This window comes from Leptopilina boulardi, unplaced genomic scaffold, assembly GCF_019393585.1.
Source record: "Leptopilina boulardi isolate dan_hultmark-lab unplaced genomic scaffold, ZJU_Lbou_2.1 LbouV2_237, whole genome shotgun sequence".
Lineage (NCBI taxonomy): Eukaryota > Metazoa > Arthropoda > Insecta > Hymenoptera > Figitidae > Leptopilina > Leptopilina boulardi.
The window spans coordinates 270293-290471 of NW_026137793.1; the positions used below are offsets into that span (position 1 = coordinate 270293).

A 20179-nucleotide genomic window follows, 5' to 3' on the forward strand; every position below is an offset into this window, starting at 1 on the left:
ATATAATTTAAATAATATTAATTACTAATTATAAAATATATTAAATTGTAATTAGTAAAAATTGTAAAAAATATATTATTTAAAAATATTTGTACACAATTACAAAAGTAATTCGCAAAAGTATTTCATAAAAGTATTTTAAAAAAGCATTTTACAAAAGCATTTTACAAAGAAAAGAATTTCACAAAAGTGCAACAACTGTAAAAGTACGATGACAACCGCAAACGACCATAACCTACACGTTTGTCAAGTAGCGCTGTAAAGTCGCTGGCTTGAGTCTTGAAAAACGGTCTAGATAAGACGAACTCGACTACGTCTATTGAAACGCTTCTTAGCGAATAGCAAGACCGACTAGTTTAGACGGGCTTGCCTATGACTGGTAAGACTATTTCTAGACCCTAGACTTCCACAAAATTTTTCCACACGGGATCCGCCATTTTGAATTTTGTAAAACCAACATATCGCATTTGTAATTTGATTAATTCTATATTGCTTAATCATATATAAAAAAAATACGGAAACGAAAAAGAATTGAAAGATTGAAATAATAATAATAAAAATGATTCATTGTGCGAATATGAATATTGAAATATCTGAGATAAAATGTTTAGATGCTATAAATACAAGTATAATGAATATAAATTGATGACGGACACTTTCGTCTACATATTTAATGTATCCAATAATTAAAAGACAATTAGCGGTTGCACACATGAGGCACAGGTCGATAAATCAACGAAGAGGTCGAGTCCTGCCCTTCTTTAGAATCCGGAGCTTATTGTAAGCCTTCTTCCCTTCTTTCACAGAGCTAGCAGATAAGTTTTCTTTACTCGAGGAGCATCAAAGCGAGCCCTCCTCGTGTGTTTTTTTTTGTGCTCAGAGTATGTCAAACAAAAATCTCAACCTGTAATTATATGAATTTATGCGAAAGGCTTCCATTTTATTTCCATTTTGCATATATTTTATATTATAAAAGAAGCATGCTCCTTTTAATAATCATGTACTAATTTTATTATTATTATTATTATTATGTTTTTTTTTATTATTAATAATTCATATTTAATCTTTCATTATAATATATTTAAGAAACTCTGAATAAACTTTGCGTAAATAAATAAAATAATCTATATAGTAATTTAATTAGTCGCAGTTACTTAATTATTTATTATTAACTATAGTGTATTGATACAGTTCTTGTTCAGTAAGAAATGAAAAAGTTTACTTTTCATTTCATTCAAATTTTCCTTTTCATTGGGAATTTCAGATTTATCTTTGAAACACCAGACTACAGCAGGTGCAGCCTGGAGGCTCACGTGGGCGTATTTCTCAGGGTTGTTTCGATTCGCCACATGTGTAAAAACCAGTATATATATTATGTAAAGAAATACACTGAAAAAAAAAATGGTATTGAATCAAGAAAATTTTACTTATTTCAAGTAAATTGTGGTATTGAATAAGGACGAGTAAATAATGGAATTGGTTTAAGAAAACGATTTTCTTACTAATATAGTATATTTATTTAGGAGTAGAGAATATATGTTCTTGATCCAAGAAAATATGAAATTCGACCAAGAAATTAATCAAATTGTGTAAGAAATTCAAAATTATATTAATTGAAGAAAATAGTTTTTTGTTTTAAAAATATATATATTATTCAAAGCAATTATTCTACATGATTCATTAAAATTTTTCTAATATTGATTCAAGTAAGTAAAGATTAAAATTAAAATATATTTTTTATATTGCAAGGAGAACATATGTTCTAAATTCAAGAAAATATGGAATTCAAACAAGAAATTAATCAACTTATAAAAAATGTAAAATATCTTAATTGAAGAAAATATTTTTTTCAACTTTTGATTTGTTCAGACATATTAAAAAGAATTACGATCAGTGTTATCAGGTCCCTATATGGATCACTAGATATTTTCCACTAAAAATAAATTTTTTTCCCTAATTTTAACTAGAAAAATAAAAAAAAAAAACAATAAAAATCTTTATCTCAACAGAAAATTTTTAATTGTTCACTATAATTATGCAAAAGTTATTTAAACTTAAAGAATCGTTTAATAAAATTTAATGGTTCAATGTAATAAATATATTATTATGATATTATAGGCATTTTTTGGAATTTCATTTATTTAAATATTAATTTCAGATAAAATTTATAAGCTTAAGAACATGGAATAGACATTAAACTATAAAAAATACAAACAAAACATAACTTTTAAATTCTTTTTCACTTTCCCAAGAGATTTTATATCTTTGTACATATTTTTTTGAATTTAGCGTAGGCGGCATTTTTTACTTTTTCTTTTAGCAGAATACAATGAAAATTGTTTTAAACTTATTATTCTCAAATATATTTAAAAACTGTTCAATTAAGAAAATTTATTTCATGAATAAACTGTACTAAACAGCAGTACAGGGCTCGGCACGTAGAAAAGCATTCTTTCTAATAGAACTGCGTGACTAATTTTGATTGGCGGGATCTGTAAATTCGCTCCATCTCCATCATCAGTATTGCCAATCAAATTCAGTTGAATAGTTTATACCAAGAAGACTAGAACCAGGAGAGCGAACTCACCTTACTTTACTTTCTTTAGTTGTATGTGTATATGTCGAACAGCTGTTTAAGAGTTCATCGCAAGTTGCGTTGTTTTCATCAGTTCACAAATAAACAAATTTGAATTGGCGCGACACTTTTCTTTAAGCTAAGGCGCCAATAACATTCATGTATATTTTTTTATTTTCCTACAAAATAAATTATCATCTAAATTCTCCAAGTAGACAATTTTAGGTTAAAGAGGATGGAGGGTAAACATAACCTCAAAAACCTGTCAAAACTAAAAATTGTTTTTAACGCAAACAAATATATAATAAATATTAATTTCAAACAATTTTAGAAGATCTAGATTTACTCCTTTCGAAAATAATTATTTTTTTCTAAAATATTTTGTCAATAATTATTTTTTTTTAACTACGAATCTTGAATGAAATCATTCTTTTGTTTCCTTGAAAATATTTTTTATTTAATTCAACTCTAATACAGTCTTGAATCAAGAAAATGCGAATATTAATATAAGTAAATACACTTGTTTTAACTTGATTAACGCATAGTTCTCCCAGGTGAAAAAATTAACGTTACTAACGTTACTAATGTTACTAACGTAAGTACCTATAAAAAAATTAAGAGTTTCTAAAATATATTTTCACAGAAACTTTGCCACTACTTTCCCATTACCACTTTCACTTCCACTTAAACTTTTTATAATTTTCATTCCCATTTCTACTTCTACTTTTTCTAATTCTCATTCGTACTTCCATTCTCACTTCTACTCTTTCTAATTCTCATTCCCACTTCACTTCCACTTTTTCTAATTTTCATTCCCATTTCCACTTCCACTTTTTTATATTCATTGCCACTTTCACTTTTTCTAATTTTTATTCCCATTCCTATTTCCACTTCCAGTTTTTTATATTCATTGCAACTACCACTTTTTCTAATTCTCCTTCCCACTTTCACTTCCACTTCCACTTGTTCCAATTTTCATTCCAATTTCATCTTCCACTTTTTTATTTTCATTACAACTTTTTTATATTTTCACTCCCACTTCCATTCCTATTTTTTAAATTTCCATTACCACTTTCATTTTTTCTAATTTCCATCCGTTGTAATTAAAAAAAGTGGAAATGGTTGTGTAAATGGAAACTAGAAAGAGTTTTAGTCGAAATGGCAACAGGTAATGAAAATTAGAAGTGGAAAAAATGGGAGTAGAAGTGTGAATAAAAATTAGAAAAAGTGGAAGTGGTAATGAAAATAAAAAAGTGCAAATGGGAATGAAAATTATTAAAAGTGAAAGTGTAAATGAGAATTAGAAAAAGTGGGAATGGAAGTGTGAATGAGAATTAGAAAAAGTGGAAGTGGTAATGTAAATAAAAAAGTGGATGTGAAAAGGGGAATTAGAAAAAGTGAAAGTGGAAACGGTAATGAAAATAAAAAAGTGGAAGTGATAATAGGAATGAAAATTATAAAAAGTGCGGATAAGAACATTAAATACTTCCTGGTGGTCGATTTTCGACAAGTTTCTGCAAAAATACAAATTAGAAACAGTTTCTTAATTTTTTTATAGGTACTAACGTTAGTAACATTAGTAACGTTAGTAATGTTAATTTTTCTACCTGGGCTTGAATTAAGAATTTAGTATTTGGCAGAAGTAAATATGTTATTATTGCAACCCAATATTTTATTTTCCCAAAGTACTAAAAAGTATTCAATCAAGAATATTAGGTTATTAAGCAAAATAATAAAATATTGTCTGAAGAATTTTCATTTCTTGAATCAAATAGTTTTATTCATTTGTTTTGAATTAATTTTTTATCTAATACAAATCTTAGATGAATTCCATATTTTCTTGGACCAAGAACATGCGTTCTTCTAACAATCTAAATAATATTTTGATTTAAATCTTTACTTACTTGAACCAACATTACAAAGATTTAAATGAATCAAATGCAATAATTGATTTGACTACAGATATTCTTAGAATAAGAAAATATTTTACTCATAGAAGTCGATTAACTTTTTGATCGAATATATTTTCTTGGATCAAGAACAAATATGTTCTTCTTTCAAATATACTGCACCAAGTTAATTTGTTTTCTTGAAACATTATATTAGCATAATTGATTTGACCGTATTCAGTCCCACGATTTTCTTGAACCAAGTAAAATTTTCTTGGATCAATACTATTTTTTTTCAGTGTACGATTCAAACAAAAAGTCTCTCGGTGTTTAAAAATGGAAAAATGAAATTAAAGGAAAGAAAAGAAAATGATCGTTATTAGAAAAAAAAAGTGTTTAAAAATAAGAAGCAAATGATTAATGTCTTTTGAAAATAAAAATATATGCATATAAGTTATAAAATAAATATGAGAGATGGTTCATCGAGAGCAATGCAAGATGTTAAGAAGACGAAGAAGAAGAAGAAGGACCTGTAGGCGAACTATGCTGGGTATCCAGGATGAAGGTTGGGCACCAAGTTAACCAGCCATTCGTGTATTCAGTCTATATCCTGAGAACAATCAGACCTACCAACTAAATGCATACGCGTGGGCAACATCGCAAAAAATACATTCCAAGAAACATTCCCATTATCTATTTTATCACTACCTATATAGTAATCAGATAAAAAATATTAAAAATTAAAATTTCACATGTAATTTAGAATTTTTTATTATAATTTAGACACATAAATTATTTATTATTAGGTATATACATAATAATAAATAATTGTAATCATAATTTGTAATTTAATAGGTAAGTCTAATGATTATGTTAATTATCATAATGGAATTGTAAATTATCTTCAACTTTTTAGAAAATATTGATTAAATAATGAAAATATTATTATTAATATTATTATTAATATATATTGACCAATTGATATATAAAGATTATAAAAACTATTGACAATAGCACCGGCAATTTTTTGTCAGTCATGGTCGTTGGTGCTTATAAATAAAATATAATCAAAATTGCATATAAATGACAAAATTTTGCATATATCTATACATGTAAAAGAAAATAGAGTATTTTAGTTTTTTAGTAGACAAGTTAAATGTCATAGACTCGCACAAGTTTCTTCTTTTTTATAAAATTGTTTTTGTAAAATTTTTTTTAAAGTTTTAAATATTTAAAATAATAAATAAAAATTTTAATTTTTTGTTAAAAACAAATTTTTTTCAGAGAAATTGCTTCGAATTTTTATTTTATTAATATATTAATATATTAACGCCAATATGGTAAACGTATAAATATTAAATTGTATCTATATATTATAAAAATTTTTATTATATATAATGTAAATAATAAAACAATGTAAATATACATTGGACTCTCGATTTTTAAGACGAATTAGAGATAGTTCGTCTAAAAAACAAAATTTCAGTTGTGTATCTACATAATTATTAATAAACATGATTTTCTATTATTTGTTTTATAATTAAAAATACAAAATGAACATTATATAATGTTTTTTATTGTAGTTTAAAAATATTTTCACAAAATTACCCAAAAAATATGTCGTTAAAACAAACGATATAATTAGATATGAACGTTGGTATTCAGATTTGACAAAAGGTAAGATTACTGCGATAATTATGATATTATTATGAATATATTATATAAAACTTTATGATTATCAAGTGAAAAAACAAAAATACAAAATAATTTAAAAAAAAAAAACTTAAAAAAGTAAATGAAATAAATTTTACGAAATTATATTTCAGTAAATAAAGGAAGGAAATATGACTTTGCAGAAAACTACGTTTTAAAAAAGGATGTAAGTTTTTGAATTTTTAATAACTTTTGGCTGTTAGGTCATCTGGAGGTCGATTATTTAATTCCATTTTCACTTCAACTGATTCTAGTTTAACTTTTTAATTTCATTTTCACATCAACTGATTCAGGTTTTCACTCTCATTTTCACTTATTTTTTCACTTGCACTGATTAAAAATAAAGAAAAGTAAAAAATAAGATAACATTTAAATCAGTGGAGACGAAAGTGAAAAAGAAAGTAAAACTGTGAGTAAAAATTAGAATCAGTAGAAATGAAAGTGAATACCTAGATAGCATGTAAGCTTACAGCAACTTTGCGGCAAGCTTTCCGCGTAATATTGCCAACCTTGCACGGCAAACTTGCTGCAAGCTTACTGCAAGCTTCAAATGTCCCACTTGGCCCAAGCTTGCATGGTAACCTTACCGAAAGATTGGTGTGTAAGATTCATGATTGCACAATAAGATTATCGCAAGCTTGCTCAGTAAGCTTGTAGCAAGGTTGGTGTAAGGTTCCCAAAAAACCTTGCTTTAAACCTGAAAATTTTTTTTTTTTATTTTAAATTCAAATAAATTATTTGAAAATTTTATTATTTTATTAAGATTGGAAACATGGGCACTATTTATCTCAATAGACCTGATAAACTTAATTCAATGAATTGGTCAATGGTAATTTTAATGAATAAAATACTTGAAGAATGGGAAACTTGTAAAACACATGTCGTTTGGAAAAGTAATGTTAAAAATGTATTTTCTGTTGGTGGTGATGTAAAAACATTTCATATTATGTCTGGCTTGGATACAGGCTTAAGATATGGAATAGAAGTTACAAAATTTTTTCACAAGTATGTTTTTAGAAAGGAATTTTTTAAATTAAAAAAAAAAAAAAAAATCAAAAATTATTTAATAAAAAAGTAAAATATATTTTTAATAGTTTATTTAAATGAATTTTGTTATTTCAGATTGTGTTATTTTGTTGGAACTTATAAAAAACCTTTTATTTCAATTTTGGATGGTCTCTCTTTCGGTGGAGTTACTGGAATTGCCATAAATAGTAAATTTTCAGTAGCAACAGAAAATACAGTATATGCCACTCCAGAAACATCAATTGGTTCTACTCCAGACGTTGGTAATTTATATAAATTATCAAAATTAAATAACAATCTTGGTTTATATCTTGGCCTCACTGGATGTAAATTGACGGGTAAAAATTTTTCTCAATTATAATTTTAGTTGCTAAAATTGCATTTTTGTTTTTGTGAAAATGTTTAAAAAAAATTTCGATTTTTATTTAAAATTTATAAATTATTTAATAAAATAAATGATTTGTGTTAGAATTTTTTATAATTAAAATTTATTAATAATTATTATAAAATTGTTGTTACAATATGTTCCATTAAGGCAGTGACGTTTTCTTGACTGGCATGACAACCCATTTTATTCCTTCTAGTCGAATAAATTTATTAACGAAAGAATTAACAGAATCCAATGGCTCAGATATTAGTCAGATATTAAAACAGCACCACATGAAAAATTTGCCTAATCAATCTAGTTTTGAGCCTTACATGGAAAAAATCAATCACTGCTTTTCTGCTCGGACAGTTGAAGAAATAATTGATAGGTATCGTATATATTTTATTAAAAAAAAAACTATCAATAAGTAGATAATCAAATACTGCATGAATAATTTTGCATCATTTTTTTTTCTCTTAAATAAATGATCAGATTGAATGATGATAATTCAGATTGGAGTAAAAGAACAGTGAAAATTCTAACGAGAAATTCGCCAACAGCTTTAAAAATGACTAAAAGAGCATTTGATCTTGCCATCGATAAAGAATTTAAAGATTGTTTAAAAATGGAATTTAATTTATTATATGCTTCCTTATGTACTGACTTTAGTGAAGGTATAAATATTTCTTTTATAAATAATTTTAGCATCATTTTTGTTTACGTTAAATTAAAAATCAAACTAATTTTTAATTAAAAATTTAATACATATATATATAATTAAATTTTAGTTTAATTATTCTTATATAGGTATTCGCGCACAATTAATCGACAAAGATAACGAACCTAAATGGCAGCCAAAAACTCTTAATGGTGTTACTGACGAATACATTAATCAATTATTTTCCATTGTTCCATACTATGATCAACTTGAATTGTGACTTTTTAAAAGCGAATGAAAGTATAAAATTAATCAGCATACACATTTATTTTCAATTTATTTTTTTGAAATCAACAAATTTTTCATTAAAGATAAAAATAATAATAATAATAATAATAAACTTTAACAATTGATCATCAAGAATTAACGCGAGTTCTTTGACATTAATTAAACTACCTATGCAAAAATTGGCCTACTTTAAAATATGTTATTGGCAAGGGCCTTGTCAGTTTTCCTAATTTGAAAAAAATAAACATTTTTACACGAGAAAAATAACTTCATAATTCAAGGTCAAATTTTAAAGGATATATCGACGCCTCCCGTTATTAAGATACCCGTTCATTTGTCAGGATAATAAAATGCAAACTCGAGCTCAGTTCAATATGAAGCTCAATTATCAAAATAATAAAAGGCTAACTCAGTTTCCGTATAATATAATCCTATCTCGTATTAAATTCGAATTCAAGTTTTCGTAAATTAAAAAAGAAGTTTAAGTCGATCAGAATATTAATTCATACTTTTTAATGATTAATTAGTGATTAATAATTATTAATAAAATAAGAAATAGAATAAAAAACGAATAATAAAATAAATGAAAATAAAAAATATTATTAAAAAAGAAAAAAATTAATTTAGCCTTGAATTATTTATTACTAATATTATTTTTTTTATTATAATTTTCTTATTTTGTTAATCATTAATTAATCATTAACATTATATAATAATATTGTATAATGTTATATTGAGTTTAGTTTGAATTCAAGTTTTCTTAAAATAAAATTTTTTTAACTCGATCGGAATATTATTTAATATTTTGTAATGATTAATTATTGATAAACAAAATAAAAAAATTAATAAAGAAAATTATAATAAAAAAAAAAAAATATTAGTAGGGGAATAGTGTCAGGGTTGGACACTTAGCTTTTTTTAAATAAGAACACTAGCGCCACCTGTGTGCGTACGTGACGAATCTTCTAGTAGTGTAACCTAACTTTTTGTGGCATTACATTTTTGGAGAATCAAAAGTAGCGTCTCCTGTGACTTCGGTGCAATCGAAGAGACAAAAAAAGTTTTGTTTGACTTGTGAATAAACCTAAAAAATGTGTAAAAAAAGCAAGAATTCGGCAAGGTAAGCTTATTGAATGTATTGTAGGGTACATAATTTAAGAAGAAAAAAAGTGAAAAATCGAATCGCGACACATGTCTGGTTACGGTTAGTACAATTCGAAAATGATGCTTCTAGTTAGGGTTGGACACTTTATACAGTTAGGGTTGGACACCCATATTAATTATGAATTTGACACAATTTATAAATAAATATACAAATAAATTTTATTGATATTTCAGTGCAAAATTGTGCCAAAAATATTAAAAAAATAATACTTAAATACAAGATTACAATTTGTAAACAATAAGTAAAGATAAACATGAAAAAATAAGAATAAAAAACATTACAAATGTTATTTTACGTTTTTACCAATAATGCGTTTCGATTTTCAAAAAGTGTCCAACCCCGACTGAAAAGTCCAACCCTGGCTAGATTTTTTTTTAAATGTTTATAACTTTTTTAATTTTGGACCAATCAATTTACGTTCCACAGCAAAAGTGTTTCTCTTTTGTGGATCTTTCCACCCATATACCACAATTGACTGAATTTATCTAAACAAAATATTTATAAACAAAAAACCAAAACTGTGTCCAACCCTGACACTATTCCCCTAATAAATAATTCAAGGCTAAATTAATTTCTTTCTTTTTTAATAATATTTTTTATTTTGATTTATTTTATTATTCGTTTTTTATTCTATTTCTTATTTTATTAATAATTATTAATCACTAATTAATCATTAAAAAGTATGAATTAATATTCTGATCGACCTAAACTTCTTTTTTAATTTACGAAAACTTGAATTCGAATTTAATGCGAGATAGGATTATATTATACAGAAACTGAGTTAGCCTTTTATTATTTTGACAATTGAGCTTCATATTGAACTGAGCTCGAGTTGGCATTTTATTATTCTGACAAATGAACGGGTATCTTATCAACGGGAGGCGTCGATATGTCAAGAGAGCGCTGGGTTTGAGGTTAAAATCGGCTAACATAACCTCGAAATTAGATCAAGACGACGTTGGCTTTGAGGTTAGAATCGGCTAACATAACCTCAAAATTAGGTCAATTTTTTAAGAGGTTAAAATCAGAGCCAAAATATTAATAAACCTAAAAACTTAGATTCTTAAAACAGCAGGCCCTTAGCGTCTTTTTACAGTGTATATAGGTATAAAAAATAATTATACTCTGATCAGGAAATTGAAAATATTAGAAAATATAAAAATGTAGAAAAATAAAAATAGAAAATAAAATGTTCAAGTAGCAAAGAAATTAGTGTAACTAGTAAAAAAGAAAAGAAATTAAGCAAATATAGTGAAAAAAGAAATTTAAAAATACAAGATGTCGTTGAGAATAATGAGCTAGTTTTGTGGTCTAGTACATCAAGTATATAAGAAATTTAGTTTGAAACTATATATAGTGGTCGAGGGAAAATTTACTCCAAACTGTCGTCGTTGTCGTCGTCATGAGAAAACAGGAGATATTTACCAAAACCCACAGTTTAAATTAGAAGCGTACAAACTACAAATTGAGAAGGCAAATTGCATCGTGGTATACTTGCTACTCGCTCATCGGCTCATTTTCCACTATAGTCTTCACCATCCGGAAACATTTCGACTTTTTTTCCCTTCTTTTCTTTCTATTACATTTTTCTCAGTTTCTAAATCATCAACTTTTTTCTCATTCTCACAGAAAAAACCTGATCTCAAATTGAGTACAAAATTTATACTCGATTTGATACGCATCAAAAATGAAACTGGTTGTCTCATTTCGAGTTCTAAGGTAAAAGTATCAAAATGAAACAGGTAAGTTTCATTTTGAGAAGAAGAAAAATGGAAAAATATTGTGAAATAAAGAATAATTTTGCACAAATACATGAAATATAATAATTACAAAGAAGTAAATAACACGCTAGACTTAATATATTTGATTAAAAATTGGTTGTAATCGCGTAATACAATAATAAAGGAAATATGTTTTTAGGATAGAAAAATGAAAACATGTGTTTTGACAATAGGAACGGTACTACCAACTTAAATAATAGCGGTAAATTTAAAAACTTATGAAATTAATTATTATCTACGTAAATAATAATAAATAATTTTTATTTAAAAACTTCTAAATATTCGTACTGGTCAAAATAATCTTTCTGGTGTTGTTGAAATATTAGAAAAATTAATTGAAATACAAAATTACTCTGCTTATGATGCCAACTTAGAAATCTGAAATTCCAGCCAGTATCATTTTGAATAACATAAAGTTTGTCCCATACTCATTTCGATACCCAAAAGAAAATGAGTTGCAACAAAAATGAATCCAAGTTTTTTCTGTGCTGATATTTATTTTTCTATATTGTATTTCGTTTTTTTTTTTTTTTTTTTTGTAAAATATATTATCATAATTTTATTCTCACTGAATAACACGCGTTTTAATGAAAAAGGCTTCACCATGACACACAACTAATAATGATTTTTTAAACAATTTATCAACAATTTTCAATCTCGTATTCATGGCATTTATATTTGCTAAATAAATACCCACTACACCTTTATTTAATAGAAATCATTAATAATTATTGAATTTATTGTAAAATATGTAAAGTCTTCACCATGACAATGTTAAATAGGCGCTTTAAAAGTATAAAAACAAAAAAATTAATTATGAAACGAAATTCTACCTTAATGAATCTACTTGGGGAAGGTAATTTTTGCTTTTACTAAGTATAAAGTGTAACTAAGTTTTGTTTTGATTTCTAAGAAATAATTCAGTTTTATAAATAAGGCTTCACCATGACGCACAAAACTGGGGACAAGAATTAATATCGAAAAAATGATTAAAAAAAAAACAATTTTCAACCGGCATTGCAATAGTATTTAATTTTACATTATGACGATTTGTCTTTTTAATTTGCATTTAAAAAAGAAATTATATTATTATGTTATTATGGACGCCATAATCAAAACAATTTTATTTTCAATCAGTGGTGAACAAAAAAATTGTTGCTTCGACTTGTGTAACTATAAGTAATCGTAGTTTCAGTTATAGAGTTAAATGAAAACTGAGAGGACATCTTTTACAAATTAATAATTTTTTATGAAACCTAGTACCTATCTTGGGGTTTTTGGGATCGCTGATTGCAAATCTGATGTCAGATTTTCAATATTCAAAATGGCGTATTCAATATGGCGGTCGAAAATTATTAAAATTCATCGAATTCACTTGAAACTTGTTCCTTGGGGATTTTTGAGGTCGCAGATTATGAATCTAATGTCGGATTTTTAAAACCCTCTATTTTTGTCTTTTGAATTTCTGACATCATATTCGTAATTAGCTAACTTAAAAATCCCCAGGTTACAAATTTCAAGTGAATTCGATGGATTTTTATAAATTTAGACGAAAACTATTTTTTTTTCCGCCATATTGGATCCGCCATTTTGAATATTAAAAATCTGACATCATATTCGTAATCAACGACCTCGAAACCCCAAGATACCAGATTTCATAACAAATTATTAATATGTAAAAAATATCCTCTCACCTTTCATTTGAAGGTTGTTTTCACCTCTAAAAACAAAAAATGACCTGATCTAGCGAAATGACTGGACACACTTTTTTTTGGTCCTAATTTCTGAAAATCTTTGATTTTTTCGTTTTTTAAAAAAAGGTGACTTTTGTCACACGACGTTATATCAAATCTTCCCGTCTTCAATAGTTTTTAATTTAATTTTCATGTTCAAGAAATGGAGAAAGTTTAAAAACTTTGCACGTGATTCGTATATAGAGAATTTATAATATTTTGATGTTTTTACTTTGGGATATATAATGTTTTATAACTTTGACATGGGTCTTTTAAAATATAAGTATCAATCTCGATTATTAATTAGACGATAGTTAATAAAAAAAAAGAAGAAGAAGAAGAAATACGATGCTCGATTTGGAGCTAATGATGGTAAAACTTTCTAATGGTAGATCAGTTGATTACCGAAACCTGTCTCTTTTTCGTCACCGATGCGCCGCTTGATTATCGATGATACTCGCCGATCTTTTAATGGAGGAGTGCCAATCCTTTTTCGGAATAAGAGCCACGTGTCATTTTCTCTATAAAAAGAAACGGAGCACTCACACATGCCAAATGGACGACTTATATATATTTCTTAATGAGGATAAAATATTTTGGGTCAAACTCATTTTTCATGTTGTATAATATATAACGTTTTTTGATTATTTTTTCCCCCTGGCAAAATAGCCATATATATATATACACGGAAAGAAAAGATGTTGTGTTTGCAACAAATTCGATTGGTTTAGCAATTTTGGTTCTTGTAACCAAATTTTGGTTGGTTGAAAGAAAATCGTAGGGTTATCTTAAAATTTGGTTGAGCTAACCAAACATTTTTGTTATGTCAACAAAAAACACTCAACCGAATGTTTTTAATTAACTTTTAAACAAGTAGGTTGGTTTTTAAATATGAATAAAATTTTTTTGTTGGCCTAATCAAATTTTGTTTGCATTGACTAAACATTTTGTCAGTGTATATAAGAAGAATAATTCTATATAATTGGGATAAAATTTTTAATAATTAATTCTTAAAATTTCATATTTATTAAATTTTTTTCTCTAATTACAAAATGGAATTCATATTTTTTTCGCTGATCGCACGTGTTGTATGAACGAAAAATTGGTTTTGAGATCTGGGACGGATTTCATCAAGATTTTGATTATAGTAACATTTTTTTTTCTTTTTTTTTGTCGAAATGAAGGTAATTGCCTAAGAAGGTCAACGAGCCAAGCGCAATTTAAATTGTCCGTTAAAAGACTGTCGCATTCTAGTACAATTTAACCGATTGCGAGGAGACGAAATAATTATGCCACAGTATATGTCGAATAAGGTAAAAGGAAACAAACAACAGTTTAGAAAAAAGAAAAAGTTTTATAAATGGGAAATGGAGTTGAGAGAACTAATATGGCAATTTGTCGTTGAAATAGATCCCAAACGTATATATATATATATATATATTTGAACTGTGCGAAAATGTTTCTTAATATGGTGCAACTAGTTGTATATATGTTGCAATTGTAATTAGTGACACGACAATTTCCTAGTGATTTCGAGAATTGCACACATTTGATGATATATATATATATATATACGATACGAATTAGTGTAGATATACGCCACCTGTAAAAGAGATCGGAACGCTCTATTCCCGAAGAGGTGCATTTAGCGCGCTGAGTTAACCACAAAATTAAGTCATAAATTAAAGAAAGGCACGGAGAGTTAATGGCGTTTTCACTCTCGCGCAGCTTTAACTTCACACGTAGGTGTATAATACACCCAGCTTATAGTGCACTTTGCTTATATTGGAAACTAGTTTATTGTTTAGATGAGAATTTTCAACATTAAATGAGTACCATTAAATATATTATTTGCAACAAATTAGATATCACTGGAAAAAAAAGATTTTGCGTTTGCAACAAAATCGTTTGGTTCGGTTAATTTTGATTCTTAGAACCAAATTTTGGTTGGCTGAAACAAAGTCATAGTTATCTCAACCAAACCTAACCTCAAAATTCAAAGTCCTAGGTCTCCCGGATTCAAGGTTATAGATCGAACATAACCTCAAAATTCTAGGACATAGATTTCCAGGATTCAAGGCCTTAGTTCAAATATAAACTCAAAATTCAATGTCATAGGTGAAACATAATTTTAAAATTAAAGGACGTAGGTCAAGGGACTGTTGGGTTTTGAGGCTATGTCCGACAAACATTCAAATTTCCCTAACTTAAGAAACGAACATAACCTCAAAATTTAGATAAAATTTTAATAATTTTAATACTTGCAAGTCTTTAAAAAATTAATAATTAAAGTGAAAAATATTGACGCAATATATATACCCAGATAACAAAATGTCAGCCAGATCGCTGCTCATATGTCAGCACGTGGGCTGATTGATCGGACCAACGTGGTGACAATTGAGCAGCGTAATGTACGCGCCATTGCTTGCTATATAGCTAGACCGTCGTCTGGCGCACGATGGGCGGCCCATCGTCCGTACAATGTATTGGTAACTTAAATTATTAAAATTTAATTTTTTTATTGTTTAGTGTAAATCGGAGTAAAGTCGCTTGTACGGACACAAATTTTTTGAAAAAAATATTTTTTTGGACTTTTTAATTATTACGACTTGTTATATTCTATTTTTTACAACAAAGAGAACATTATAGAAACATTGTTTACTGCAATATATTTATGAAAATAGTTATAATAATTTGTAAACATGGAAATATTGTAAAAATTTCTTTTCCTCCAAATAGCGCCTTTACTCCAATTCAGTCAAATAATTAAATCGCATCAATTCTGTAAAAGAAAATTTATTTTTATATTTCGTGTCTGGATAATTTCATTGAAGCAGAATTACAAAAGTCAACGCTGGGTATAACTAAAAACGGACAAAATTTTAAACTTTTTATACATTAGATGAGAACAATAAAATAAAATATTTCCTGTTAAATTAAACTTGTTTACACAATTACAAAGCAACACGAATAAACTTGAAACTATAGCCATTATTTTCTAGCCGCCAGTTCAATTATTTTTATAAAACTTGTTTAAATAATTTTATTTTCTATTAATATATAAAAAAATTAAATAATTATTAAACTGGCTGTTCGAAAGTAACTGCTGGCTTGCGTCTCACAAAATACAGTTCATAAATGAAACGAGACAAATGTTTTACACTTTACTCATTAGATAAAAACAATAGAATAAAATTTTTCCCTTTGAAGGTAATAATAAAAAATGAAACAAAAAATAATTACTATAAGCAAGTAATAAAAACCCGGTTAAAAGGATATTGTCATTTAATCTCCCTCATCATCGGCATCTTCATCTAAACCAACTTCGTCATCGAAAACCTCACGTTCATCTACACCGCTCTCTTCTCCATTATCACCATCATTTTGGTAATCGTGTAGTAAACTTTCAATTTCTGATATTTTTTCTTGCAAGGTACCCGTTGAATTTGATTTTTTTCCTTTCTTAAATTTATTCCTAAACCTCTGTTTTGTGCTTTTTAATACATCCTGCATATTCATTTTAAAAGTTTCCTTATTTTCTGGACCAGCAAACAAATGGCAACTACGGGCAGCGTCTGTAAAATAAAGGGTTTTTTTTTATGTAGTTTAAAAATTACGTGGACATTAATATTGTAATGAAATGAGCAAAAAGAAAATAATTTACATATAAATACTAACTATAAAAAGCATTAAATAGTTTGGTATTTCCAATTCCATATGTGTCTTGCGTTTGGTTCCACGTAAACTTCGAAACAAGTTCATCAGTCATTATTTGCTTTAATCCGCAACTTAAAAATTCTTTTAATTTAGAGCCTCCCAAGCTCAACAAATGATTTTCCTATAAGTATAAAGAAATTAGTATTAACAAATTTGTCTTACAAATTTTTTTTAATAATTCAAACTAATTTTTAATTTGTTATCATTGCTGTCTTGAAGAAGATTACAATATTAATAAAAAAAATTCTGATTTTTTGACCCATTTTAAATTTAAAAGTATTTTTCAAAATTTCCGCATCAACGGACATCTACGTTGCTTTGCATAAAAGCTTATTTAAATGAAGCTATTTAATCAGACTTGTAAATTATTTATTGATAAAATAATATTATTTATTTAAATTGCACCAGTAAAAAATCTCAATAGAAAAATATTTTTAAAAAATAATGTAAATTGAACGTTATTATGAACCCAACAATTTTAGTTCATATTTTATTTCTTTTAAGAAAATCAAATTCATTACTGTATAGCAAAAACATAAGTAAAGAATAATACACAATTAGTTATATTTTTTGTTTTTTTACTAATTTAAAAAATTTAGAAAAAAACTTACTATCTTTTTTAATTGAACATCATTTTTCTCTAACTCAAAAAATTCATCAGTTGTGGTTATTGGGAATCCTGTTAGTGGTTCATACAATCTTTGAGAATGTTGATTCCTACCAAAATGCGATTGATGCAATTCTAAAATTTGAGTATTCTGTTTCTCAATGATTTCCAATCGATTTTCGATTCTTCTGCAAATACAAATATTTTAGAAATGGAATAATGTTTACAAGCGAAAAACTTTATGGACTTGAAAATGTCACTTTTAATTATTTTTAATAAGCGAACTGTTAGTGTTAAATATTAATTAGCAAAACCTATCCCTTCTTTAGTTCTGAGTTAAAAAATCATAATAGAAAATGGAGAAAATAGAGTTTACTCACGTTAACTGCTCAGAAACAGTAATCTGGAAATTAAAATCATTTAACATTCCTGGAGAGAATTGTAAAACCGGAACATCCTGCACATCGACAGTTTCAAGCATATCCGACTGAAGGTTTGAAAACTGCTTCTCGCGACCGAATTCATCATTATCCGTTTCTTTTGATATCGTAAGAGCGTGTGTTTTTGACCTAAATTAAATAAAATAATTAAAATAAATAACCACCCTTTTTACTATGATTATAAAATATGTTTAATTGTAAAATTGGAAAAATTATTAGATTTTCCTGTTATTTTTTAAATTAAAAATTTTTTTTTAATATTAAATAAATTAATTATTTCTCACGACTATATCTAGAATTCATTCTGACAATATGAAATAAATTATATGACTCTGGAATATTTGACTATTGAAATTTAAATGGTTTTTAAGGTTTCCAGGTTGTGTAAGAAAAGTAAACTTATATTATGAATAACTAAATTTAAACTTACAATTCGTTAGCAGTTTTCTTTTTATTAACAGACAAAGGTGATGGTTGCGATGATGATAAAGCTACGTCATTTAATTTATTATTGTTGTTTCCATCGGATTTCGGTTCGAGAGAATGCGGCTTCATCGGAGTAGCGGAGTCAATTGAAGTATTTTGCTCATTAGCAAACGAAGTCGAAGGCTTAGGTGATAGGGAATCTTCAGGTTTCGATTTTCTTTTATTGTTTGGATTCGACTTTGGATTTTGAGAAACTGGTTTTAACTGAATAGAGGAATTTGTTACCGATTTCCTGAAAAATATATTACTAAATTTTAGTAAGATCTTATAATAAAGTATGGAAAATTGACATTGCCTAAAAGTTTAACTTAGTTGATACTTTAATTAAATAATTAACTTTTTATATAAATGTAATAATTTTTATTTGTAAATGTTATATGATATAATCCATATTTTCTTACTTGATTACAACTGCTTCAGGTTTCTTTGATGCTACATTATTCTTCATTGTTTCCGCCAACTTTTTTAAATCTTCCAATTTTTTATGAATTGAACAATTGCTTTTCTTTTTTTTCGTAGGCCTTTCATCTTCAGACTCAGTAGTAAGAATATTTTTGGGAGTTATGATCTTTCTTCCAGTGCTCGATACCCTTGAAACATCCTTCTTGAACATGTTTCTTTCATTAGACTTTTCCATGATCTATTGATTAGTTCGAAAAAAAACAAAGTTAGTGGTCTCAAAGAAATAGAAAATAATAATTATAAAGCATTAAAGTTGACATGAAATTATATTACAAATCACAAATTACTAAATGAAAAAAAACACCTTTAAAATAATAAAAATTAAATTTAACTGAAAATAAGAAGTACATGCACTTTAAGGAAGTTCTCTCGCAAACAGAAATGACGAAGAGTTAATTATCAAACTTGATAAACTGATAGATAATGGTTTAAAGAAGATGTAGTTAAATTTTTAGATGTCTAGGTGGATTTTGACAAAAGATATAAATAATTTTCTCTTTTCACATTTAACACGGGTTCTTATGGGAAATTGAATTTTTTGGTCTGAAATCTCAAATTGTGAAAAATCTGACGAAAAGATATTACTGGAACTTTATATACATAAAGTTTAATAGCCAATGTTCACTTACTTTTAATAAAATTGATCAGACCTGGCTTAGGAGACTCACAATTAATTATTTTGTCTAAAAAAACACCGTAATTTGACAATCAGAAATTACTTAGCACAACGCTTGGCAACGTTGCGTCTTGTAGGTTAGGTATAGAAAAAGCGCGAAATTTGAAAGTAATATAAGTAGTATATACATATAATAGTATATTCTTCAAAGATTCATAATAATGAATAATAATTTGAATTTGCTTATAAAAAATTAAGATTTTTAAAATAATAAATTATTATTATTATTATTATTTAACGAAAATAAATCAAACAATAGCAGACGACACGAAACGGAACGGGGGAAATATAATCCAACGTTGCCAAGCGTTGAGTGATACAAATGAAAACTTAAATGGGCATTGATTTGACTGACGTTTGAGGGAGAGAACTTCCTTAAGATAAAACTTTTGAATACCAGAGTATAAGACTAACCTGAAGCCCACAACTTTTTTGAACCACAATTTAAGAGAAAAATATTTTTTTATTAAAATTTTCTTTAAATTTGATTGAAAAAAGTTTTTACAACTTTTATCGACAATTTTAAAGAGAAAAATTTGTGGACAATAGAAAATATTTTTCTTTCGACTTCAAAATATATTCAGTTTTTTGAACGT

At 26.8% G+C, this 20179-nt stretch overlaps 3 protein-coding genes across 4 annotated transcripts; 1 reads left to right on the forward strand and 2 right to left on the reverse strand.

Annotated features, from left to right (window-relative positions):
- The first annotated feature begins 5674 nt into the window (after positions 1-5674).
- On the forward strand, positions 5675-8544 carry LOC127280304 (3-hydroxyisobutyryl-CoA hydrolase, mitochondrial-like). 2 transcript variants are annotated; one of them, XM_051303213.1, is made up of 8 exons: positions 5675-5804; positions 6048-6141; positions 6291-6343; positions 6941-7182; positions 7300-7541; positions 7739-7958; positions 8063-8244; positions 8359-8544. In XM_051303213.1, the coding sequence occupies exons 1-8, from the start codon at positions 5802-5804 to the stop codon at positions 8361-8363; spliced, it is 1041 nt and encodes a 346-aa protein (XP_051159170.1). In that variant the 5' UTR covers positions 5675-5801; the 3' UTR covers positions 8364-8544. The 2 variants fall into 2 exon arrangements, with proteins under 2 accessions (XP_051159170.1, XP_051159169.1); XM_051303212.1 differs by having other exon boundaries at positions 5683-5804; positions 8378-8544.
- A 7516-nt stretch (positions 8545-16060) lies between these two features.
- Positions 16061-17027, reverse strand: LOC127280322 (uncharacterized). The gene is made up of 2 exons (XM_051303235.1): positions 16874-17027; positions 16061-16770 (listed from the first exon to the last, which is right to left on the reverse strand). The coding sequence occupies exons 1-2, from the start codon at positions 16962-16964 to the stop codon at positions 16481-16483; spliced, it is 381 nt and encodes a 126-aa protein (XP_051159192.1). The 5' UTR covers positions 16965-17027; the 3' UTR covers positions 16061-16480.
- Positions 17028-17852: 825 nt separating this feature from the next.
- On the reverse strand, positions 17853-19082 carry LOC127280324 (uncharacterized). The gene is made up of 3 exons (XM_051303238.1): positions 18847-19082; positions 18390-18677; positions 17853-18088 (listed from the first exon to the last, which is right to left on the reverse strand). Exons 1-3 carry the CDS (start codon positions 19080-19082, stop codon positions 17896-17898), a joined length of 717 nt encoding a protein of 238 aa, XP_051159195.1. The 3' UTR covers positions 17853-17895.
- Positions 19083-20179: the final 1097 nt, after the last annotated feature.

What these genes read in the sequence shown, in the direction of transcription:
- LOC127280324 (XM_051303238.1), bottom strand. Translation starts at nt 19,082, where the DNA reads ATGGAAAAGTCTAATGAAAGAAACATGTTCAAGAAGGATGTTTCAAGG. An exon ending in CCTGAAGCAGTTGTAATCAA is followed by an intron (nt 18,678 to 18,846) that starts GTAAGAAAATAT and finishes TATATTTTTCAG; the next exon opens with GAAATCGGTAACAAATTCCT. An exon ending in AAGAAAACTGCTAACGAATT is followed by an intron (nt 18,089 to 18,389) that starts GTAAGTTTAAAT and finishes TATTTAATTTAG; the next exon opens with GTCAAAAACACACGCTCTTA.
- LOC127280304 (XM_051303212.1), top strand. An exon ending in GTTGAAGAAATAATTGATAG is followed by an intron (nt 7,959 to 8,062) that starts GTATCGTATATA and finishes ATAAATGATCAG; the next exon opens with ATTGAATGATGATAATTCAG. An exon ending in ATGTACTGACTTTAGTGAAG is followed by an intron (nt 8,245 to 8,377) that starts GTATAAATATTT and finishes ATTCTTATATAG; the next exon opens with GTATTCGCGCACAATTAATC.
- LOC127280322 (XM_051303235.1), bottom strand. Translation starts at nt 16,964, where the DNA reads ATGACTGATGAACTTGTTTCGAAGTTTACGTGGAACCAAACGCAAGAC. An exon ending in ACTATTTAATGCTTTTTATA is followed by an intron (nt 16,771 to 16,873) that starts GTTAGTATTTAT and finishes TTTATTTTACAG; the next exon opens with ACGCTGCCCGTAGTTGCCAT.